Below are 26,926 nucleotides of genomic sequence, written 5' to 3' on the forward strand. Positions count from 1 at the left end.
AGGTCTCCTCAATGTCAATGCCTTCGCGCTGGGTGAATCCTCGAGCAACAAGTCTAGCTTTGTATTTGTCCAAGGTACCATCTGCATGGTACTTGACCTTATAGACCCATTTACAACTAATAGGTTTCTTCCCAGGAGGGAGATCTGAAAGAACCCAAGTGTGGTTCCTTTGAAGACTCTAAAGCTCAGCATCCATGGCATGTTCCCATTTTGGAATTCCTTTGGCCTCTACATATGTTTGGGGCTCAGGGATATTGTGGATGTTGGCCATAAGAGCAACATTAACTGTGTTGTGTTGAATGCTCTTATTTCAAGAGGTTCAACCCTCAATGAGTTCATCAAGACAAAGATCGCTAATTGTTTGAGCCCACCATTTTGGCCGAAGAGTAGAGGAGCCAATATCAAATGTTGTTGGAATAGCTGGAGCAGGAGCAGGAGCTATATTATCTGGAGGTGGTTGAGGTGGTGTATCAGTAGCATCAGATGACTCATATAAAATAGAAGAACCCAAGTCAGAGATTGCTAAAGATTGAATCTCGGAATGCAGCAGGGAGGCAGAGAGCTGAAATGGTCTGAGTTCCTCATCAAACACAACATCACGACAGAAGATTAAACAATCAGTGTTTACATCAATCTGTCTGTAGGCCTTATGTGTATGACTGTATCCTGTAAACATGAGTTTCTGGCTTTTGGAATCCAACATAGTGTTTTTGGCATCAAGAATCCATACATATGCTAAAAAGCCAAAAACTTTCTAGTGTTTGATCCTAGGTTTGCGACCAAACCAGGCTTCCTTAGGAGTTTTATGTTTAACTGCAAGGGTGGGTGACCCGTTAAGAAGGTAGACAGCTGTGGATATTGCTTCTGCCCAATATTTTCTCGGAACATTTCTATGTTCTAGCATAGCCCTAGCCATTTATGTGATGGTACGGTTTCGATGCTCTACAACACCATTTTGTTGAGGGGTGTGAGGTGTGGTGAGCTGATGTCTAATGCCATGAATAGTACAAAAGGCAGACAAAGCAGAAGAACAGAATTCCCTCCCATTATCGGTCCTAAGAGTACAGATGGGGGAACCAGACTCTTTTTCTACCAGGGCTTTAGACTACTAAAATACAGGAAAAGCATCTGATTTTTGCTTAAGAAAATATACTCACATTTTGTGACTGAAATCATCCACAAAGAGTAAGCAGTACCTGTTCCCCGTAACATAAGGAGTATTCATAGGACCACATACATCAGCATGGACCAGCTAGAGTACTTTAGATGCCCGCCATGATTCACCATCCTTAAATGGTGTCCTATGTTGCTTGCCTGGTTGGCAAGCTCCGCAAACACGATGGTTTCGAGTCTGGATATCAGGTAGGCCATGGACTAAATCATCCCGAGCAAGTTGTGCTAGATATTGAATGTTCAAGTGACTGTATCGCTGATGCCAGAGGTGGCTGAGAGCGGATGATTTGGCGATGAAGGCACACTCAAGGGAATCGCCTGAATCTACAAGCCTATAAATACCATGATCCTCAAGACTAACGAGTGTAGTGCGAGAAGCACGATCAATAATCGAACACTTATTTCCACTAAAAATGACATCCAACTGAGGGGAGGTGCTTCATAATCTGACTAATAGATAGAAGATTATGTTTCATGCCAGGAACATAACATACATTGAGGAACATGAGTCTTCTTCCTTCGGACTGAATCTGAACATGGCCCTTGCCAACAATATTATATGCCTCGACGCCTCAAAAGATTACTGAGTTAGAATAGGGAGTGAATTCAACAAACCAATCGAATAGGGAGTGAATTTAACAAACCAATCACGCCTATGAGTGAAATGTCAGGAGGCACCGGAATCCACGTACCAGGCAGAAGATTTCACATGATCTTCAGGTATGCTGGCCATAAAGGCATGGCAGATAGATTCTTTCTGCTCTGAGTGTTAGGCAGCATTGGCTTGCTTTTTAATTGAGTCTGACTTCTAATGCTACTGATACAAATGCCCATAATATGTGAATATCTCAAATGGCACAAGCTTTGAGGTGAGAAAATGAAAGACCCAAAAAAATTGGAGTACCCAGAAGAGAGCTCGAAAAACCCAAAAATAATATGCTATCGGAATCCAGATCTGCTAGCTCGAAAATCAAGGCACCTAGAAAAATTTGATGACAATCCATTTGAGATCTTGAAAACCCACCAAGAATCTGTAATCAAAAAAAAATTCCGAGCCCAAAAATTAGGGTTTCAAAAAAAAGGCCTTGGCTGAAAAAAACTTGAAAAAAACTCAGATTTCTTGATAATAATGGCAGATTCGTTAAACAAAACGCTGTTGGCTTCCACCAATGAAGTCGTTTTTGGATTGTGAAGTAAAAAACGACACTATTTGTGCAAGAAAGACACCATTAACTGCATTCAGAAAAGACTATGCCCAGATTTTTAAAAAAATTCGAAAGAAAACAAACCCAAAGAATTTCGAAAAATTCAGTCACGAAATTATAAGGGTTTTCGAAAAAATTCCTTATAATGGCTTTGATACCATGTTACAAACGTAAATAGCAGAATACTTTTTCTTATTAATTAGAGATCAAATGCTCTATATATACAAAGAGGAGAGTCGAATAGAATAGAAACATTCTATTCTAGACTACACCTAAATAATAGAAACATTCTAATATTTACAGAGATACAATAAGATACAATAGTGAGCATTAAAAAGAAACATAAATATTAGTCTAATATCTATAGGGAATTCAGTTTTACCAATTTGATGTTTTTCTTGTAAGGCACATATAACCATCTTTTGCATTATATTCACCATTTCTTGCCTTAACAAATACAGCCCTATACCTTCCATTTCTCGGTGTGACCTTTCTTTCCATCAAAATTTTCATTTTCCGTTATCATTTCTTGGTATGATCTTTCTTTCTTTGTAGTTTATTTTGGGGCATCTTGCTCATCCACAATATTTTGGAGGGTTTGACAATTTTTCTTCAAATTCACGGTAGTTGTTCTCAGTATTTGTCCCTATCTATAGGAAAGGAGAGTTTTGTTATCCAACATCGAGTTGGAAGTTTTGTGATGACTTTTGGTCAAAGGTGTTGCAAATTCTAAATGGGATAGTGGCAAGGTCATCTCAGTAGGCAAAGTTAGTGGTAGACTCTTGTCTCTTGTCGCAGTCATTCTAAAGAGGGTAAAACCTTCTTTGTTTTTTGAGCTACTTCTAGTCATTGATATTCTGCAAATTTAGCGAGCGTCTTAGCAATAGCAGAATGATCTAAATAATTTATGACCACAAGATATGTATAGTCTTTTGTGGGTTATTTGATAAAATGACCATTAAGAGCAGGTATTAGAATATTTTTACTATTACGATAATAGGTAAATGTCTATTATTAGTTAATGGTAATCTATTTGTAATCTAGTGTAAATATCAGAATGTTTAAAATATATAGTTAGTTGTAGTTATTTGTTATCTTTTTTAGCTTGTTTAGTTAGTTGTAGTTATCTGTTAGCTTTTCTAGCTTATTTAGTTAGTTGTAGTTATTTGTTAGGTTTTTTAGCTTTCTTTCAGCTAGAATAGAATGTTTCTATTCTTTACTATCGTTTCCTAAGGAAACATCATTCCATTCTTTTGTACATAATGACCTCTCGATTTCGAGAGCTAAACTAAATCTCGAGCAATCTAAGGACAAGCTCATCCCAAACATGTTGAGAGAGATAATGCACATTTAAGTGCCCATATCGTTGATGCCAAATTGTGCTAACAGAAGACCACCAAGCAGCCATAGCTAAGTCCCAAGAATCAGTCACTTGAAGGTTTTGGCTCCCTTGCTTTTGTTTGGGTCCCTATGTGTCAGGCACCAAGTTGGATGCCAAGAGTCAGAAACTCACGTTGGATATAGTAGTCTTCACAAAGCCTACCGCCTAATCGATGTTGAGAGCAACGAGGACCTTTCGTGCCTATTTCTCATGTTCCTAATCCAGCAAACCAGCCAATGAAAGCTCATGATTGGGGATTCAGGCTTCCATTAGGTCCACCTGATGGGAGGGCTCTGGTAGCTCCTACAGCTGCAATTATACCAGCGATCCCTATAAAGACACCTCCAGCTTCTCCTGCAGGATCACGCAGATTTGTAGATGCTTCACCTGAGTTTGATCCAGATTTGTTCTGATGAATAACCTAATCATCAAGCCTCTCATGATACTATTGTTGGTCATTCTCCTCTCCAGCCTAAGTGTTGGGCTAAGACACCTTTTGATCTTCGAGATGATGAGCTCATTGGGGGGAGAATTACTCAGAAAGAAAAAAAAAAAATAGCAAACCTACAGAGTCTGTTAACTCTACTCTTATGGCCAACATTCACAATGTTTGAACCTCAAACATACTCCGAGGCTAAAGGAATTCCAAAGTGGGAACAGGCCATGACATCTGAACACCAGAGCAAAACAGTCTCTCTATTCATTTTGAACCATATCATCTATCAATATGGAATTTCTTATGAGATTATTACCGACAACGAAGGCCAATTCAAAAATAAGGACCTCAAACAACTCTACAAGAGATTCAAGATTAAACAACATTGGTCCTCCATTTACTTTCCGCAAGAAAATGGTCAAGAAGAACCATCAAATAAGGTCATTCTGAAGATCCTACACAGGACAGTTCATAAGAGTGGCAGAGATTGGCATTTACAGAGAAATCCGGCTTTGTGGGCCTACAGAACAAGTATTTGTACTCCTACTAGGGCTACTCCTTTTTCCCTCACATTTGGCGCTGAAGCGGTGTTACCTTTAGAGGTCGAGATTCCTTCACTTAGAGTTTCTCTCAAAGGTTTAGTTACAGATGAAGACTATTGTGCCATGAGACTTCAAGAGTTAGAACTTCTAGATGAGAAATGTAAAGCATCATTTGACCATATGAGGGTTTATGCAAAAAGCATGTCCAAAGCCTTCAACAAAAAGGTTCGCCCTACAGAATTCCAGGTGGGAGATCTTGTCCTACATGAAAATCCTAAGAATCAACAATAGAGAGATCAAAAGGGGAAATTTGAACCTAATTGGCTTCGGCCTTACATCATTACAACAGTCGTTGGGTCCGGTGCTTATTTACTATCCACAAAAGAGGGAGAGCGACTCCCTAATCCTATCAATGTCTTGCACCTGAAGAAGTTCTATCCATGATACTCGGAGGCATCCTTTGTATATATTTATTGATCCAAAAAAAATATTTTAAAAAACAATATATTTCAAAAGTCCAAAAAATTTGATATATTTCAAAAATCCAAAAAGAATGATATATTGTCAAAACTTCTAAAAATCAAAAAATGTCCTTAAAAAAATGATCATCTTAGTGAAAATCTAGCAATAGGCACTTTGATGTTGTTAGAAATGGAAAAAGAAATCTGTAAATAAGCAATACCAGGAAAGAATCTAAGCGAGTTAATGCATGAAAAGATAATACCTTAAGATAGGAGAGAGAAAGCTTCAAGATCCAACACCATGAGACAAGATATTTGGAAAGGGGAAAGCAAAGAAAACCCCTTGTGACATTATGAATGAGGCATGAAAAAACCTAAGAAGAAAGAGAGAGCAATCGCTCATACAATAATTGAGAAGAGGAAGAAACCTCATTAGAAATGAGAGAGGAGGCTCATATCTTAAATAGAGATGAGAGAGAGGAGTTAGAATGTAACTCCCATGTCTATGAATGCCACCATTCATAAGTGTGTGAGGCCAAGTGTGAGATTCCTCTTAAGGAGGAATAATCTAAATTACAAATTACAATATATATTTGTCCTCACATATTCCACTAGATGACAAAATAAGATGTAGTGGAAAAAGGACCAAAAAGAAATATATTAGGATACCTTGGCTTATATCCTAATATATTATAACAATAAAGAAAGGAGGTCTAACCTTGGTTTATAAACACACCAAGGAAAGATTACAACTTCTAACACCCCCCTTGAATCTTTACTTGGGGAAATTACATCAAAGGGTATTAAACCCATAATTTACAAAAATCTGCAACTTAATCTTGAATATGAAGTAATTTGATTGTCTTCAATTATGCAAAAGGTCTCTGTGAGTGCAGGTAGATCTTCGTAGATCCAAAAGAGAAGTGGATAGGTCATGAAATGTACACCAAATAATATTGTCTTGTATGTGCCTGGATAGATTACCTGAAAAACATAGAGACAAGAAACGAGACAACTATCCACAAGAAGTATTTCATCTTATATTCAAATTAGAAATCCTTTTGAATAAGGATAATAAAACTCTCATAGAGAAACAATGAGGAAAATAAAACATGTTACCACAAAACAATGGAGATAACCTAATATCAAGATAAAGTATATGCTCAAATATTATCAATAAGTACAAAAAAGTTTGATCAATGATCTCATGAAAAGTATATTAAACTAATGTACTAATGACCACAGACAAGGCCAACTAATGATACTTGCATCAACATTGCATCAATCACGTGGATATAGACAGTCCACTTAATGAATCATCTCACTGCAAGTTAATGGGCTGCAACACCATAACTTGCATGACTCATGATCTAAGCAATAAAGTATGCAGAACATTATCACATTGTATATTTATCAAAGAAATATAAGAGAGACAATAATAAATAAGTAGAACATGTGCCTCAAGCACCAAATAATTCAAGTTACAGTTTTTCCAAGAATTATTGCCGATGTGAACCAAAGGAAGGGTTTATGAGGAGAAACAACATATTGCCTTCAAATAAGAAATCCATCATGGACAAGCAACATCATTGCCACAAGGAAAAAGATCAACATGGGTCAAAACAACTTTCTCAAATAGAGTCTTCAATATTGGAGTGCTCCAAGATATGGTAGCCTCGTCACCTATACTAAAAAATGAGCAAGGTGTAGGAAGTCATACCATGAATAAATCACAACTAGGAGCATACACCAAAGGAGACAAGGAGTTTGGAATGGGAAATCCCCATAAAATATCATCCTCACATTGAGGAACAAAGTGGAACAAATGGAGGGAAACTCCATTGAAGTAAGTGCACACCAATTATAGGTTGGAGGGATACTCCACGGCCAGATAAGGCAACTATGAGTCAGTTAAAAACTGTCGGGTCCACCATAGTTAACCTTGATAAATTGGCTCCCGATGCAACTTACAAAAAATATATATATATAATAAAAGAATGGTATTAAACCATGAAATGCTACTATGAGCATAAAGAGATGCTATAAAAGCATAAAACTGCAACCATGTACAAATATATCGATTATGTCAAATCATTAAATAATGAAGGCAATAGTGTAAGATAACTCACAAACCTAAATAATTTGAGATAAATAAGAAGTATTTGGAAGAGCAATAAGCATAAATTATTAGATATCAGGTAGAAAACTCCATTAAGGGTAAGCATGAGTATGTAAACTATTTTAAGGATAGAAAGAATTAAAGATATTTACTTTACACAAGAACATACACATCACAATCAAAATTGCTTGTATATTTATCTTGGTATATATGTGTGCACCCATATATACTTGAATAAATATACCTAAAAAAAAATATCATAGTATGAAATCACACCAGTATGATTATTAAATCATAGCTTAATGCTAGAAAAATGATTACCCCTTTTGTTTTTTTGTAGAGTAATCACCTTTATGTTGAAACCTTGGTTCAAAATATAATCTCAAAGTAATAAGAACATAAAGTCATGGGGCTAGAAAAGATCTCCCCTTTTTCCCATACATATGCCTCCAAGATTGGAAGTGTTTCAAAAAGTAAATTTTTGAAATAAAACATTAAGAAAGATATAACTATGTGCATACAAAGGATGGCATAAAAATTATTAAAACAAATTGTCCCATTTCTCTATAGAAAGAGATTTTTTTTTTTTTAAATACTTTAATGAAAATTAAGTTATATAAGATAAATCAAAAAATTATGATTACTTGGTAACATTAATACAAATAATAATAAAGGAGCAGAACAATAATGAGATAATGATACAAAAGAGACGAATGAATATGATTAATATAAAATTTGTTACAACTAACCCTACAAAAAAGGTTAGTAAATAATGATAGAGTTCAGATCTAGCAGAGAAGAATATACTAAAAAAATGTTAAGAAACTTTCCAGAAAAGGGATTGCAGAAATTGATTTGAATGATTTGATTTTTTTGGAAAAAATGACAGAGAATGAATAAAAAAATGGTACAAACTCATAATAGAGAATGAGCTGGAGTAAAACAACAAATAGATCAGAGACGTTATATAAAGCATTCAATCCTACATAACAAGTGTTAACAACTAAAAATAGAAAGAATATAATGAGAAAATCAAAGAAAAGGAAGAATAATAATTATGCATGTAAATAATCCAATGCATGTCCAGATAATTCAATGCAATGAAATAAGAAAGAAAAGAAATAACTCGGATAAAGAGTGGGTGGGGAGAGCATGCATTCGATCTGATTCTGTTCTGAAGTTTCTCACCATAACAAGGAATCTTCTAAAAAGAGAAACCTGCATATGAATGTCCAGCAACTGCAGATTGGTAGCCATAGCCCTTATGATGCTCTCTAGGGATGCTGCAGAAAAACGAGCTTTGGAGCTCGAGGAAGAGCCTCCAAAACCCAAGGTTCCTTGCACCATTGAAAACACACGAGAGTCTATGAGACTGTCTGTAGACCTGATGATGAAGAGTTGTTTGCAGATAATGCCGCTGATGAGTTTAGTGCACATTTTAACTGTGAACAAATGCCAAAAATTTTGATCACATCATCACGGTTCAGTTCCACTAGAGGAAACCACTTGCTTGCGGAGCTATTATCAATTATTCCAAATGCAACTTACTATAGAGTTGCGAAAGGAGGGGTTCGCTGAAGAAATTGAGGCGGCATGTATTTGCATCGCAGAAGTAGGTGAATCACTACATTTTGGTTTTCAGAGAGATAAGACAGTGGGGGAGAGAATAGATATTCAATTTTTTCAGTACAGAGGGACTAAGGAGGCAACAAAATGAATTTGACAAAGTCTCCTACAAGACAAAAGGGTGTTCAATCCCCTTTGAAGGGTGTTCAATCTCCATTAGGGCCAACGAACAGGAGCGTTTGGTCTCCGGCTACTCCTCAATAGAATTATTTTTATATAATAGCACCAAGACGATGGAACGAGGAAGTTTTCTCTCGGTGGTTCTGCAGAAAATTGTAACCCTAATGCAGCTACTATGAAATCTCCAAATGAGCATCGGAAATCTCCTCAAGGGTTTCAAAAGTTGTTTAATGGCTGCAAAAGGAACATTAAAGTCTCAGATGGGTGTGAAAAGTCCTTCAATGGGCAGGAAAAAAATCGCTGATGGGTTTCAAAAACCCGGCGAAGGATCTCTGAAACCATCAAAGATGTCTGAATCTGGAATGCATGCGTGCAAATCGAGGAGATGCGGGGTGAATTACTCAAATTGGGCTTCCAGCAATTTGAAGCCTCAACCGAGAAAGTTCCTCGTGGCGAAGAGGATTGAAAAGCCAAATCAGCAGGAGGGCTCGATGTGCAAATGCTGCCAGAAGAAGTCAAAATCCGGGTCTGCTGATATATCTACCAGTAGGAAATGTGTATGTACTCCCTCTCAAAAACTGAGGGCTTCACAAGAGGAGTTTATGAAGGATAATTTTTCAAAAACGGAAAGATGTTCAGCAGAAATTCGAGAAACCAGAGTAGAAACCCAGATTGGTTAAGATAGATTTAACCAAATAGAGAAATAGTGAAAGTACAATTAAAAATAATAATAATCAAACTTAGAGTTATGAAGTCTTCCCTGCAAAAAAATATTAGAGAAATAATAAATTTTAATTTTAAATATTAAAAAAAAACACTAAAAAATACTATTAAAATAAGAATTATAAATGCTACTCCTACACAAATTAGAGCAAACAGGAGTTAATCGGGTTTGGCGGTAAACCAACCAAATCCAAAAAAAAAAAATCCAATTTCTTCCAACTTAAGAAGATTAAAAAAGAAATTAGTGAAATCTCTCTCAAGAGTCTCCTTCGAATCGTACCTTCATGCAAACACTCAAAAACAAAGATTAAACTACTCTGATACCATGTTAGAAATGGAAAAAGAAATATGTAAATAAGCAATAACAGGAAAGAATCTAAGCGAGTTAATGCATGAAAAGATATTACCTTAAGATAGGAGAGAGAAAGCTTCAAGATCCAACACCATGAGACAAGATATTTGGAAAGGGGAAAGCAAAGAAAACCCCTTGTGACATTATGAATGAGGCATGAAAAAACCTAAGAAGAGAGAGAGAGAGCAATCGCTCATACAATAATTGAGAAGAGGAAGAAACCTCATTAGAAATGAGAGAGGAGGGTCATCTCTTAAATAGAAATGAGAGAGAGGAGTTAGAATGTAACTCCCATTTCTATGAATGCCACCATTCATAAATCTGTGAGGCCAAGTGTGAGATTCCTCTTAAGGACGAATAATCTAAATTACAAATTACAATATATATTTGTTCTCACATATTCCACTAGATGACAAAATAAGATGTAGTAGAAAAAGGACAAAAAAGAAATATATTAGGATACCTTGGCTTATATCCTAATATATTATAACAATAAAGAAAGGAGGTCTAACCTTGGTTTATAAACACACCAAGGAAAGATTGCAACTTCTAACAGATGTATCTCCAAAAAAATTATATATTCCAAAAAAAATGAAAAATTGAAAAATTCGCAATAAGATCCAAGTGGTGAAAACCTAGAAAGGGGCGCTATTTGATGCCTTTGCACCCTTATTTCTTAACGCGTGTCCTCGACACTTAGCCTTTCTCCATCATTCCTTGTCCTTGTTTCCTTGGTTTGGAATTTATCTTTGTCTAGGGGGCATAACTGTGTTAGCTTTGGTCTCTTGGATGCGTTAGTCTTTAGCACACCTCACAAACAATGTTTTTCAACACCACCCCAACTGTATTTTTCAATACAACCCTTGACATTGAGTGTTTTTCAACACTTATTTATTTGATCTTACCCAGTTTTGTCATATGATCTTTAGCTACTTGCCAAGATTCGATTCTTATCCTCGAAACTCAATATCAGTTAACACACTTAAATTTTTAAAACACAAATACTTAATGTTTGAGCTATGTCATGATCTTTCTTTGTGTGCTGACTATTATTGATTTTCGTTGAGTGTTCTTATCTAATAAGTCTCTCCGGTATGCATAGCTAGAGGACTTGGACATGGGGCATTTTTTATTTGCTTTCTCCTTGTGGGTATGGTCTTGAAACTCTAGATTGTCTCTTGTTGCTTGAAACACTTTGGAGATTTGAGGCATCATCCTTGACTGTTTTTGCATGGTCATTCTTATGGTCATCCCGGCCTATGTGCCTTGATGCGAGCATGGTTCTGCTACATTAAATTAGGTACACTAACATCGAAGTCATCTTGACCTTTATGTCTTTAATGCTTATGTTAGAATCTTTCCACATTCCAATCTGATATAAATCACATTCATATCTTCATAGTTGCGCTTGTGACTAGTGATGATTGTATGATTTTTCGATGTCCGTTAATAATGGCCCACTGATGAAAATAAGTTCCTTCACATTCTTTCATGAATGATGAACACAAAATCCTATGTTACAATTGCTATATTGCAAGTACACCTTTGCATTTTCATGTAGCTTGTATTGTTAGACTTCATGTTAATTTTCATTTTTAGTTTGCATTATGAGTTAGAGAGGGTTTTCCTTCATTTTTTCTTTTGGATTTTTAATCAACTGTGGTCATGTCTTGATCTTCATTACCTTATCTTCTTTCGTGATCTCATTCAAAATTTTCTATCTTAAACAATTGATTGATTTTGAGGCATTCTCTTTCCTGAGGCAAATTCTCTTTCTTCTTTCCATTTCTTTCTACTTCTTTCAAACTTATATCTTCCATTTGCTTTCACCCCACTTCTTTTCTTCTAATTGAACTTTAGGGCATAATATTTCATGTTTGATGATCTAGCTTGATTTTGTGATCCTTATATTTTCATTTTACATCAAGAACCTTATCTTTAGTTCGATTTGATCAAATTTATCAATTTGTTGTTTCTCCTCTATTTCATTTTGATTTCAATCATGGGGGGGCAATACCTATCAAATTTCAATCCTTGATTCAGCTTTATCAATCTTATTCTACAACTCTTTCTTACTATGACAAACAGATAACTATAAAGCCCAGTAATGGAAGATGATCTATGAAATCAGATCAATATGATAACATATAATTCAATCTGATTCTTATATTGCACAATATTTAATTTTAATGCTGCTACAGCATGTAACGAAATTAAACATAGTCTTATGTCCTATCTGATATAACAATATTACTATACAATGAAGAACTGCGCACCGCTAATTCTTGCAATTTCTCAAGAAGGTAAATATTTGCAATCTCTTGGTAAGAGACTTGGTTACTCTTGCAATTTCTCAAGAAGGTAAATATTTGCAATCTCTTGGAGAGAGACTTGGTTACTCACAAGGCTGAAGATGTTGTATCTGATGCATTATTGTATAATTGTTGTTTCTATATGTATATTTTTATCCGTGCAATAAATGAAGTAATGCTGTTTTTTATTACAATATATCCCTGCAATTTGGTATTGTTTCTGTTTGGGTAATTTATGCTTGTAACTTGTAGATAGTCTATACAGCATGTACAAGAAGTCTTTGATGCCATGGAGAGAATCAATCGAAACTCATATTATGCTTGCAATCAAAGAATCAGAAAATACGATGAATAGACATCTTCCTCAAACTGATTCAATAAACGGTTTGGTTAATATCTTGACCAATTGTTGTACGTAATTTGCTCATGGTAACTATTGGATCTTTGTCTTTGACTGATTAATATTAATTAACTTCCATATTTAAATTATTATTATAGTAACCGATTCGTAGTTAGCCATTTAATATAGTAATTGATTCATAGCATTTTATAAGTGCATTTATGAGAGATGGAATGTTGCCAACTTGATCATATTTATAAAATGCTAGTATGGAATATGTTGGCATGCAATTATAATGAATATATGACTATGAATGCTGTCAAAGAGATGGATATAGAATATGATGGTGATGATAGGAATGCATTGAAAATGTACTTATGAAATGATGTAAAGAATGTATTGTAAATGTAACTATGGAATTATGCAAAGGCGGCATTGCAAATGTGGTTATGGAATGATGGGCAATTGAGTGTATTTATGAATTGCAAAAGGATGGGATGAAATATGATGGTATGTAGTATAGTATATTGTAACGTATGTCAATGTAATGGATGGATGAAATTCACTGAAATCCAAAATGTGACAGGTGAAAGTGGGGGACATTATACCTTTACTCCAGTTGCTCATATAGAAACTATAAGGATGTTTCTAGCAATCGCAAACTTCAAGTACTTCAAAGTTATAAATAGCCCTGCTGGCTCTAACTTCAACTGTGCTGAAGAAAGATGCTTTTTAGTTTTTCTTCAAGAGGTTTGCGAATTTTGTGTTTTTGAGATATATGTTTTTTTGGGTTTTCTCGGAAATTATGAAGCAATTACAAATGCAAGAAAAGTGAACATGGAATTCAACAATGAACATCTATATTACTCATTGCATATATAAGGAAAGATCATTCTGCAAGATAACTAATTCATTTATTCTGAATATATATATATATATATATATATATATATATATATAACCTGGAGCCTGATTAATGGCTTTGAAATCCACAAGTGATGATCCTTGCTTTGTCGTGGATTCAAAGCAATGAATGATGCCTTTATATTATGCAAAATGAACCAAGAAACTAAAGCGCAGGCCCTTCAATGGAAGTGCTGTCTTGCCAACTCCAAACGCTGCCAATTGTATGGATTTTCTGAGTTACGGAAGCCTCTAACAATGCACACGCAGCCTCAGTAATGAGCTGCGATCAGACCAGTTAATGACGTCCAGACCTAATGTAATTGCAGAGACAAAAATCGCACATAAAAGCCTCTCCAAATGCTGCTCGGTTGGTCACAACCTGACACAATTCACCAGCACTCGCACTGATTCAAAGTGTCTTCAAAAACATGCAGAAATCAGCCAACTACCTACAAGTTGATCTCACTCAAACCCTTATCAAGCTCTCACCACCACAATTTCATTGAAATCCATGCATAAAATGAATTCAATTTGGGGTTGAGAATGCATTAATAAAATTGATCATATAGCCTCTTCTTCACACAACGGCTAGTATCTTCCTCATCACATTTTTCACTCAAACATAACTTGCTTTTTACTTAGGCGTGCTTTTAAATTTGAATAATCATTATTATTTCCCTCTAGGTGCCATATTGCACTTTATTATTAATGTCTCTCAACTTAGGCTTATAATTGTTATTTAATTAAGTATAACTTAATTACATAACGTCAATTATAATCATAGGTCACAATACCCCATAATTCATCAAGTAATCCACTCAAACGCAAAAGCAACACTGATTAGGTATCGCACCCAAGTGCCATGCCAAAAATAAAAACTAGCCAAAACTGACTTACTATAAATAGTAAGTCGGCCACCAGAGACCCTCAAACAATTTGTTAGCTCAGGAGGGTCGCATGATGAGCTAACATTAGCTCACAAGGGTCACATGATGAGCTAACACTACCACACCCCTCACACCTGCTAAAAAGGGGTCACAAAAATCTATCAGTTGGATGTGAAATCATCTTTTCTAAATAGAAACCTGGAGGAAGAAGTATACATTAAAGTTTTAAACAACCAAAGGACAAAGGTCATTTATCAATATCAAAGGATGACTGACTGAAGTTATTGCAACACTAATCTTAAGTAAATTATATAAGAAAAAAAATGCAGTGATTCAATGTGTAGAAATGAGCAGCAACTGTGCCTTGTGAAGAGATTAGAAAGACAGTGATCATCATTATGGACAGAAAATCATTAATAAGGCAGCAATTTGTATCCTCGTGGCAGCACTAAGGCAAATTATAAGGACTTCATAATATACTAGTAGCATCAAAGTAATAGGGATTAACATGATTAATGAACAACGATATGCATTAATATTATAGCCGACTTCATGAGAGCTTTGGCAATACAGGCAACTACAGTGACTTAACCAAGACAAGAATTAATGTGATTTGGTAAAGTAATTTATTACAGTTTGCAAAGGATGCAATCACATAGTTAATCTGGCGGAGCAATTCAGTATGGTAGAATGACATAAACACTAAAGGTGCGACTTGTTTGTCCAAGAGGTGCAATTCGCTTTATTGGTGTCTTAATAGAAAGATGCAATCTTCTGAGGAATAAGATAATTTGTTTTACTGGCATCTTAATAGAAAGGTGCAATTTATTGAGGAATAGTATAACTTGTTTCCTAAAAAAAACTATATCAAAAGAATTGTCCTCTAAGAAGAGTCACAATTTTTTCAAGTCAAAAGCAGCAGATGTAAAAGGCGGATAGATTAGATGAAGTTGTGTGAGAAATGTATATATGTATATTATTAAGAGACAACTATACATGAGAATATTATTTCTGACTTGAGGAGTTAATTATGGGGAGTTTGTCACTGATTTTAGAGAGAATATCGTGATCAATTATGTAGCAGTTTTATAATCACCATTATAGCAGATTATTAGAAAACTGATATTGAGATTAGTGCCTCAATTTGGTGAAGTTGGTGCTTCATATTTAGGGTTCCATGCATCTAGTACGTTGGGGCCTACCAACATTGTAAAAGAAGATAGATAGAAGCATTCATTTGTCATGGTTTTCTCCCATTAGGATTTCTCTGTAAAACTTGGGTTCCATTATGTTCTTACTTGCATGTGTGGCTGATTTAGGTTAATAAGTATTGCTATTGTAGCTAATCAAGCTTGAAAATTGAAATTTTGTTGATATGCTGATTCACTTACCTGCCCCCTGGTATATTTGTGTGCTCTTCAGATATAAGTACTGATTTCACTGTCTGAAAAGGTTGGGAACAATAGAATATTCTGCGTGCTGAAGCACTTGTATCCAATATCCAATCCTTGATTTGTTAAATCAATCATTCAAAGTTCAGAGGGTTCATCATTATTCCATATAATGAAATTTGAAAATTCATCTTATAGGTTTGCAGTTCTAATTTTTTTATATAAATTACATATGAGAATAGTATGCAAACTCAGCAGAAGCATTTATCTCTTGTATAGATTATCATTTGTACATGTGCCATGAGAAGGAAAAAAACAGAAGGTAACAAAAAAAAATTATTCACGATATCCTCCTATATGAACATATTTGGAAGAAACTATACCTCGCTTCATCACTCCTCTTCTTATGGCACGCCATTTATCTTTCACATGGTATCTGGACTTCCCTATAACCTGTGCTATTTTATTCCACTTTTTCCCATGCTCATTGTGTAACCTAATATATATGCAAGAAACACTAATAAGTACCAAGGCTCTATAAAATAAAAGCCAACACAGTAGGTAAACATAACGTTGTTTATCACATCAAAAACTTGAACTGAATTACTTAAACTTTGTGCATGCATCTGAAAATCATCACATATAATTCTATTATTTACTTGATATGTGCATAATTAATGTACAAAACACCTACAAAAAAATTTCTAGCAGCATTCTTGATCACTTACATGGATTGTAGACATATCATGTCCATTAAATGCATCTTTGTCAAAATGCCAACATTAAAATAATATTATCTAAAATACCTTCTAAGCTCTTCAATTTCATCTTGTGTCCAACGACGTACGTTTGACCGTTCATAAAGCATATGACCTCGAACATAAACACTTTTCAGAGGTCTCCAAGGTAAAGCAGACGCTGCACAAATACCATGAGATTTTAAAAGGAAAACACAAGAAATAAAGTTTCATCAAGCATGAAAGTTATGGCAGCGATTTGGCTTCAGAAAATTTAAGATTGAATACAAAAGATTTAATTTTCATTTGACAGAAATATAATATCAATATTTATCATTGTAATGTAAGTCTTATTTGCATCCATTAGAGACAAAACACATCAACAGAATTTCACAACCATAAGTCTTATTTGCATCCATTAGAGACAAAACACATCAACAGAATTTCACAACCATACTATTATCACAACTCTCTTTCAACATTTTTTATATATCAAAGGTGAAGGATCAAGTTTGAAAGCAATGAGGAATGGAACTTTTGATTCTTCCTTAATCCAAAAGACACAAACAGGTTTCTGGAAAGACCAGTTATCAGTAAATTTCTATAAACAATTTAATACGAGGACTTAAATGACTTCTTCCTTCATGTTGACACTAAAAAGAAAGACGTAATATCATGAATAATTTTCCTCCAGGCATATAATTCATTGGAGATATTTATCAATTTATATCCAAGTAAAGATGTGTCTGTTAAAGGTGCAAGTCTTCTTTTAACCTGGTATTGTAGATATTGATGTATGGAGAAATGTCTTTTTTTGACATGCACAGGGTGCGTAGTGGATCAACTAAGGGATCTTGACTCGAGCTCACCTCCAACTATGCAAGCTGATTCTTCACTCAGACTTGCACTCAATGCAGATTCAACAAAGACTTTAAATTGGAAAACCAAGAAACTCAAATACTATTAAGGATTCAAAGTTTGTTTCATGCACCTTTTATTAAATAGCCCTAAGGACACAATAATCTTATAAAATAGAAGCTACTTTGATCACATACACAAGTATGCATCGCAATGAAGACTGCAAATTGAAAAACCCATGATATTCTAATTTCAAACATTATTAAGGATCGTGTCTGTTATCATCAGCACAAATATCAATAATCTAGATACTGCTGCTAAGCACCTCGTTCCTCAACAAATGACTCAACAAAATCAGGTAGAAGCTGCTGATATGTCAATGTCTTCACGCGCTTACACTCCAACTCTATCTCCATGTCCATTCAAAGTCAGATCCCGGAACCTATTACCAATGAACGAATTTTCAGATACATTTTCTAAGGTCTGATATGAAAAATCAGACTCACTGCAGCATGAGTCCCTCACAAATGACATCATTAGTACCCAAATCTCAAGTATCAACATCATCCACAAGTGAAATCTCTTTTGTCTCATGCTGACGCAAACACAACTTACTGCTGTCATAGAAATCAGATTTGTTATCATGACTGATGACAACTTCTTCAGTGGTGACAGTACTGACATTCTCCTCAAAACTTACCTTCTTTTCTATTGTTTCCTTTGCACTGATAAAATAATTTGTATTGGTGTTTGCCTCTTTTCTTTTTGTGCAAAAAAAGGATGCAGAATCTCCGGATCTTGTAAAAGCCCTGATAGATTTCCATTTCTAATATTCCGGAACGGCATTATTATTATCTTGAAAGGCATGCATGAGCTCTAGCATGCTATCCTTTATAAATTTTATTTTACCAATGATTCACACATATCCTCTGTCTTGAATGTAAAAGGTTTCCCCCACAACACGGCAGGAAACTGCTCCACTGTAATATTCCTTGCAACTTTGCTCTTGAATCTTCAATTTTTGTGTCATCTGCATTTCCTCAAACAATTGTCATGAAACCTCTATCGTGCTGTCATTTGTTTTCAGGTTATTTTTGCTAGCTTGAGATGGCTTCAAATGAAGTTTATATTCTTACAAATGATTACTAAGATATCTAGACAAAGAAAAAGACACAAATGCAATCCTTTTCTGTAACATCCCGTTTTCCCGGGTCTAAATTAACATCCAACATACTCAAGGAATACAGTTACTACTTCGTTTCATAGGAAGATAGTTATATCATTCATGTTCATGTGAATAAGATTTACCGTTAAAAACAGTTAGACAAAATTTTTTTAACTTAAAAACTTGAAGTACCATCAAATGTATTTATTACAAAAATTGAAAACTACATACCTTGGAAAACTGAGATTGAAATCAACTAGGGATACTTCTGTAAAAACTTGAAGTACCATCAAATGTATTTATTACAAAAATTGAAAACTACATACCTCAGAAAACTGAGATTGAAATCAACTAGGGATACTTCTGCAACCACCCGAGTTAGTCCACAAATCCTCTATAACAATACCACAAAAACGACTTCTATCCAACCACTATATCAATTAGGGCATTGTTTACCTTGGGTTCAGTTAGGGCTTCTGATACCGCTAACTCACTTAGGGCTTCCGCAACCACGAATTCAATTAGGGCTTCCGATACCACTGATTCAAATAGGGCTTCCAATACCACGGATTTAAATAGGGCTTTCAATACCATGGTTTCAATTAGGGCTTCCGATACCAATGTATCATTTAAGATTCCAATCATTTCTCAATCAATTAGGGCTTCAGATTCCTTTCCCTCCGATATTTAACTGTGACAGTATCTTAGGATTAGAAATATGCTTATACTCGATATTCATATAAAAGAAAGCAATCCATGATTCTATCTCTTATATCTAGGTGTAAAATAATAGTAACAATGAAATAACTCAATTTAATCTTACCTCCTCATAAATAAAAGTAATATTACCTGTTTTGCGATAAACAATTGAATGCATAGCTTATCTCTGTCTGATGCATGTCCGACATCTTGAGGAGAGATGAAACATTGTCAGGGGCTTTCGGACCACAACATATCCCCACATGATCTCTAATGAGAAAGGCCCTCCCTACCTGGAATTGACAGGGGACATCTTGCCATGCACTGAGCATCATGGTATATAACACGCCACACGACTAGGTAGCAGGAGATCATAATAACAGGAATATGCATGCGCTAATAATTAATTCATATTAAATGATAAATATTGAAATGTCGTAACTAATACTGGTTCTTATTATTGATGATTCCTTTCTCACACCTCATCACCCATCTTCTTGGCTACACGGTCGGGTGAGTTCCAAGTATTCAGAATTCTCCGAGCAATGGCTCTTATCAATTATTCAAAAAGATTACATACAATCATGATTTTACATTTTGTAATTACATGATTATGATCTTTTAAGATTCCAGAATTGAGTGTTTAACTCTAATAGCCTTTGGCATAATGCTCTATGGATCCATACTATGATTACCTAGCTATCACTTACCTTGAGCAAGGCAAAATTAGAAAGAAAATCAAATCTATAGTATCAACAATTCATCAATGTAGCGATAAATGTACATACACATTGTGTTTATATATATTTAATAATGGCTAGGACAACATATACCTTGCTATCTAAAAAGTTCATTTACAATCATACATTAGCCAAAACGTATCTTTGGCTTATATTCTTTGTTGAAGTCTGTGATTCTACCAAGATAAAATTGCTGCACTTAGAGGCCAGTAGTCGATTAACTTCTACAGCAAACACAGATGCTTGATTATATTGAAATCGTGGTTCAAAGGCCTTTTTTTTAAAAAGTATAGATATTAGTAATTTCAACCCAAGAGATGACAATGATTCGTTCCTATTATGTGTTGCCAAAGATTGCGTTGTATTCAGCTATGTTATTATAGTTGAAGTACCACGTAAGCAAACATATACTAAATTTTTCTCTCAGAATGAATCGCTGGTTAGAAATCGGGATCAACTTAGAATCAGCAGTAAAATGATAAAGGAAAACACAGTAGCATGACCTGTACGCAGTTAAGCCTGCAACCCAAGGAGATTTGTAGTCAAGATGGAATCAATCCAGACCACGGCAGCAGTCTACACGTGAGTCTATACAAATGAAAACCATATCTGACTGCAAGAATATCTGGCATAAGATTATTGTGGTCGTGATGCACATAATACAGAACAAGGACTAGTAGAAGGGTGTCTCGTCTTGTGGAAGAATAGATATATTGCAAAGAAATACATAATACTTCTGCTTTTCCCCCATGTTGATAATGCAATTTCATCTGAGTTATATATATATATATATATTCCGCACACACACCACGCATCGAAAAGAAGAAGTCGGGGTTAGATAAAGAAAACTGATCCTTAAAAAGTCAGGAGTTACAAAAAAGATCTCTCTTCTCACTCATGACTTCCATTAATATATGAGAAGATGTGACTTCTTGGCTTCCGAGGGTTCAAGATTAAAACTATTTGAATTCCAAGACGGCCATTCGAATACATCATAAATCAAATTAAAAGATAAAATAAAAAGGTTGGTGAAAGATTGTAAAACAATTCGAATTGCCAAAATATTAATTGATTAATCATGCTAAATATTAAAAGCAAGGATATTAAAAAGAAAGAATAAAGTTGGAAGATAATAATTCCATTATTATCAAAATTCGAACATTATTATAATCTTAACATTACTTATTTATTAAAATTATAATGCTGCCAAATCATTTTATTTATTAAATATAAATTATTATTAAAAAATAATATGACGAAAGATAAATTAAAATCCTTTAAGATACGTTTTATATTTTAACTCAATTATTTTAATTAAATTATTTATTTAAATAACTCATGCGGTTCCACAGATGTATCCTATTTCAAATCGCTAGGTCCTCTACCCGTCTGCCCAGTGATTGATGATGCCCTGCCTAATTCTTTTCTGACAATGCTTCCACCCCTTCGACATGCTCCCTGCAAGGAATTTCTCCGTAATTAAATTATAAATCATAAATAATCATAACAGTTAACCTTTCATTTTAATTCCATGAATTTGCGATTAACGATCAACTAACGACTAACTATCTTACCATTTCACCAGATTATATCAAATTAAACTACCGACTTCATGCGAACCTCAACAGCTATATTTCAAGCTAGGTCAAAAATTTGATTGTGACATTTTCAACCTTTGGAATGATGATTTCTACATATAAAATATGCATCTACAACCAATAGACATTTTCACAAGCACTTGGCATGACAACTCATATGCTGATTAAAAGCAGAATATATATGAACATTATATCGAACATTTGGTGTGCAACTTATTCCCTCTTGTCTGATTCAAGCAATTTACAAAGTAAGATATTTGCAAAACTGACATTGAACTACTTAACAAATGTTTATGGCAAAACCTAGCAACTAGCGTAGCTGTCATTTCTTTTCACCTTAGCATTCATTGTAATGACCCACACAAGCATTAATATTTCTCAAATCATATGCTCAATGATTTAATGTGTCAATTGCCCCCCACTTAAATAAAAACTTAATATTATAACTCTAAACATTAATTATTAACAAAGGATTTTTTATTAATAATTAATGTCTTGGGCTTGAGCCAATAATTCATTCCAATATCTCAACTGATGAACTCTGCCAACACCAAGTCCAAGTGCACTACTATAAATAGCAACTTGAGCATAACTGACTTACTATAAATAGTAAGCCCTCCAAACTATGCCAAATGACAAATGAGTCAATCAATGTGCATACCGTGACCCTGAGTGCCCCTGCCAAATAAAGCAACTCCTTAGCAATGACTTACTATAAATAGTAAGTCTCTCAATAACTACCCCAGTGAACGATACTGAATCTCAACACTATCACCAAGCTATTCAGGTGCGCCGCTAAAGATGGAAACCCTGACCTTCCCATAAAAGACAGTAGTAAGTGTACCAATCTGACTCAAACAAAAAGCAATCTTCAATATCTGGATCAGTGGAGTGGGAAAACAAACTCTGGCTCGACCAAGCTGATTAGCCTACGAGGGTTGGGAAATAGGCTAATCCCTTGAAGTCTAATGCTCACAAAAAATGGGGACATTATAATTACTTGCATTTTTTACCAAGAAATGATACTAGGGCCATAAAAATCAATAATCAAGTAAACTAGGAAACCACATGATTTAGAAACTGAAAAGTGAAGGTGATGAAATACACAACAGATCCACTATTCTACATTATAGGATGTTTGAAATCAAACAAAACACATAAGATAGAATATAGTTAGACTTGCATGAGGGTTCATATCCAGATATTTATTTTGTGGCCTGAATTGAAACTTTAAGTTGTCTAGACCAAGACCTAATGTAAGATTCCAAATCTGACGAATGTTTTATTATATGTTAAAAAATGAATGACTTAAGACAACTAAAATAAATAATATCAAATATGGTCAACTCTTATAACAAGCTTTGATAAGAATAAAAATTAGAATTTAAGTACCATAAATAAGTTTGTCCTCAAGACAAGCGGAGACTAGCAACATTTAATTTAGATAATAGTGACCAATTCAGAGGGGCAGACAGAAGTTTTTAGTTCAGATTGATTACCAATTTCCTTCCAACACTTACGAACTGCTGCATATTTGTTGCAATTTAAAATCATTTGTAACCCTTCATTTTCAGCAAGGCCATGTTCCTGTAAATCCATTTTTCAAAGTATTAGACATGTTCAAAAAAAGGAAGGGAGAGCTGCTACACACAAGACAACAAGACTGACATATCATAACAAAAATATTCACTACATTGTTCGAGGAAAAAAAAATGGCAACTTTTCTCTGCTACAGTTCTGATTCCCAAACTTCTGATCTTAAGCTGTAATGATTGATGCTGCTGTCAGCTGGTAAAGAAAATTATCCAACCCAGTTAACTTCTAAGAGAGTAAAAATTTGGCTGATTCTCTTATGAATGAAGCATGGTAAAATATACTCTACTTGGCAGACAGCCAAGATTAAGAGCGTCCATCCCAGAGGAACAGAAGAAATTTTAAAATTTATAACCTTCTAATCGTTTTGCTCAACATAATAACCTTCTAAATGTGACACTGCAGATTAAAGGGCCAAGTTCCCCATTTGGACATTGGATCCACCAATGCATTTTCTGAGGCAATGGGTCCTCAATCTTACCGTCTCAGGTATGAGTTCCACCAACATACCACTTTGGTCAATGTATATAGGCTATTTGGTATAAGGGTAAAAAGAAATTATTCAATACACAAAAGGACAAGTCAGAAATAGGTATCATCAAGATTTTGAAAATGCAATCATTTCTTGTGCACAGCTCTAAGACTGGTTTGGCCAAGGCAGCAACCATAATGCTCTTTGCTGACCTGAGATGGCATCAATGATATCAAGAGATCCCTCTTTTTCTATGGTTTGTAAGGGATTTTCCAACAGTATTGAATGATCAATGATGGATCATGGAGTGTGATTCAAAAATGTTCACGCAATTTTTACCAAAAGCTCTTTCATTCACTCATACAAGCTCTGGAAAATATCATGCCTTTAAACAGCATTGAAGTTATGTTACTTTTCCACTTTGCTTGCAAATATATAATGTAAACTAAAAATTCAGTTCTGAATAGCTTCCACTTCCAGCAATATCCAGATTCAAGTTTTTCATTTGATGCTCAATTTACCTGTACATCTCAATTTCCAAAATTCTATGGCAAGTTCAGAAAAATACTAGTTCAGAATGTGAGTTTGGAATCTGCAGAAAATATATAGAAATTGCAACATTGAAATGTTTTATATTTCTGATCCATCTTTTCCAACCAAAGAACTTTGCCTAAGGCTTGAACTTTACAACAGTTGAAACCTGCTCGGGCTGTGTTCATAGAAAACTAGTGGCTGACATAGCCTATTCACCATAAGTACTATTTTCACATCTCCAGTAATTGCATATAGAGAAATATGGACACAGAAAACATAGTTGTAGTTTCATTACTACATGTACAGTGAAGAATGTACACTTTTATTTGTCAACGGCAGGCATTTATCTAGTAATCTCTTAGAAAGACATTACCATTTTAAATGGTAAAGGAGTTCAGAAAATCTTTTAAAACTGATTAAGGCTTCAACAATTATTATAACATTGAATGCTCTCCAGTAGTGTGATGTCATACCGCTTGGAAATCCATAATTGTAGATGCCAAATTGCCAAGATAATGACAAACTTGAATTAAAAGTGCAAGGCATATACTACTATAAGGCGATCACATCTTCTTGATCATACTCATCTGTCAATTATTTGATTGCTATAGACATAGCCACAGACAAGCATAATCTTGTAGCATCGGACATGATGGAGCCCTAATTTCTAAATTTGAGCATCTACTTAAGCATCCTTTCTAAAGACTTGCTATCCTATATCTTATCACTTATTAAGATTATATATCTTCTCATGCCTTCGAGTTGCATCTTCATCAAAAGTCTCATACGAATCATTATTCTTTGAGGCAGTGAACAACAGGAAGAAAGTGCATATGATATTTGAAACACTGGAATAGCTTGCAGGGTGGAATACGCATATTTTTCTCCAGAAGAAGAAGGTTGCAGATGAATATAGGTGGAGTCATTAGAATCAACACAGGAAAACAGTCTCTACATTATTCAGTTCTGCTATCGGCTTTCCCAACCATGGAATGTGATGTTCTGTGTTAGCCTTTGGAAGCATGTAGTGCTTGCAAAGAAGAGTTCAAATTCCGGAGCACAAAGTTAGTCTGCCCATCAAATACAAAAAAAGAAATTTATGCGAAAGAAACACTGGTATTTTAATATTGATCAAATCGAATTCAAAGAACTTGATCATTTGAAAAGTTATGGAAGAACAGGAATTGTCTGTTCAGAAAAAGCATCTGCAAGGCTTAATTTGTTCAAGAACATATATAGGAAAGATTTTATTTTAGAGATTGCTAAGGTTGGGTCTGAGTGGTGTCTACAACTGTAATGCTACATATGGAGTATTATCATATACAGAACAAGCAATATTGAAGATCTTTGATAATCCACCCTCAACATCACTCCTGCAATCATCAATAGTAGCCACTAAGCCAAATGAATAGTCAGCGGTCTGGGCATCGAACTGGAGTTACAAAATTGAAAAATATGCATATTGATCATGTTCCCATTCCCGTGAAACACAAATAGTCACTGGAGACTTGGCAATACTTTTCTCATCTGTTGACCAGAACTGACTGGGTGGTCCTATTGGATAACTGACAACACTCATGGATTTCCAATCTGTGGTTTTGGGAACCAACAAGAGGCGCCGTCTACGGTGCAACTTATATGCACCGTATTGCAGTGAAAATAACATAGATTTACACTATTTAACACTGGCTATGGGTGCATATAAGTTTCCCCATAGCCAAAACCCCAACAAGACACAAGCATAATCTCGACCTATTGTAGTTAAGTTTCACAGAGCTCCAACACATTTTGTACAAACCCACAGAAAAATTAGTTTGATTGCGAAAATGAAGAGATACCACTAGCCTAATAAAAGGTGTTTATTTTATCCTTAAGCTTCTGCCAAAGCCACAAATACATTTTTTCTGACACGTTATTTAGATGTAAAATTTAGTATTACAAGATCAATTTTCTGAGGGGTCCAAAACCAGAGAATCATTGTTATACAACATCTGAAGCTTTAATGTTCATTAATCCTATAAAAGACATATGAGGCTAACAACGTAAATTGCATGTTGAATCAAAGTTCCATCTTCCATACCATAGTCATAAGACTCAACAGAACTCACCTTGAACCAGCAAGTCATAAGGTGGAAAGAGTGAAATGAGGCCCAAAGCTTTAAGATCCGAGTACTCAACAAGTCTGGTGAGCATCATACCATATGTGGTGCTATAGTATACAATGAACCTATAAAGCAATTATGACTCTCAAGGCATAAATTGTGTGTTGCATACAACTTCAATTGTCTATAACATATACAAAACACTTGACAATACTCACCCAGACACAGCAAATCTCAAGGCAGGCACAACCAAGGAGAATTAAAAGAGAAATGAAGGTTAAACTACAATCCATTGAAAGAAACACTAGCGAAAATAGAGTGGAACTAGTTGCTCTTATATTACTTCGAAACTTGCATTTTATATGGATTTGAAGGACACTTGGAGCCATGTTCAAAGTGATCAAAATGAAAAATGGCATGCCCTTCAAACTGTAAGGGGTACTACCCATTTACC

The 26,926-nt window shown here is 34.9% G+C and overlaps 1 protein-coding gene across 2 annotated transcripts in view; it reads right to left on the minus strand.

The window, feature by feature from the left end:
* LOC149579820 (myb family transcription factor) overlaps nt 1–26,926 on the minus strand; it is a 158,882-nt gene that overhangs the window by 114,713 nt on the left and 17,243 nt on the right. For both annotated transcript variants that reach the window (XR_016352784.1, XM_089787137.1), the window contains exons 2-4: nt 23,271–23,358; nt 16,781–16,892; nt 16,358–16,470 (exon numbers count right to left, since the gene is read on the minus strand). Coding sequence is in view for 1 of the 2 variants with exons in the window: in XM_089787137.1 (XP_089643263.1) it covers nt 16,358–16,470; nt 16,781–16,892; nt 23,271–23,358 (313 nt within the window). In the remaining variant the exon portion in view is untranslated. The remainder of the gene's footprint in view (nt 1–16,357; nt 16,471–16,780; nt 16,893–23,270; nt 23,359–26,926) is intronic.

The sequence above is a fragment of the Cupressus sempervirens genome, chromosome 1 (genome assembly GCF_028749045.1).
Source record: "Cupressus sempervirens isolate cs-2001-9-10 chromosome 1, ASM2874904v1, whole genome shotgun sequence".
NCBI lineage: Eukaryota > Viridiplantae > Streptophyta > Pinopsida > Cupressales > Cupressaceae > Cupressus > Cupressus sempervirens.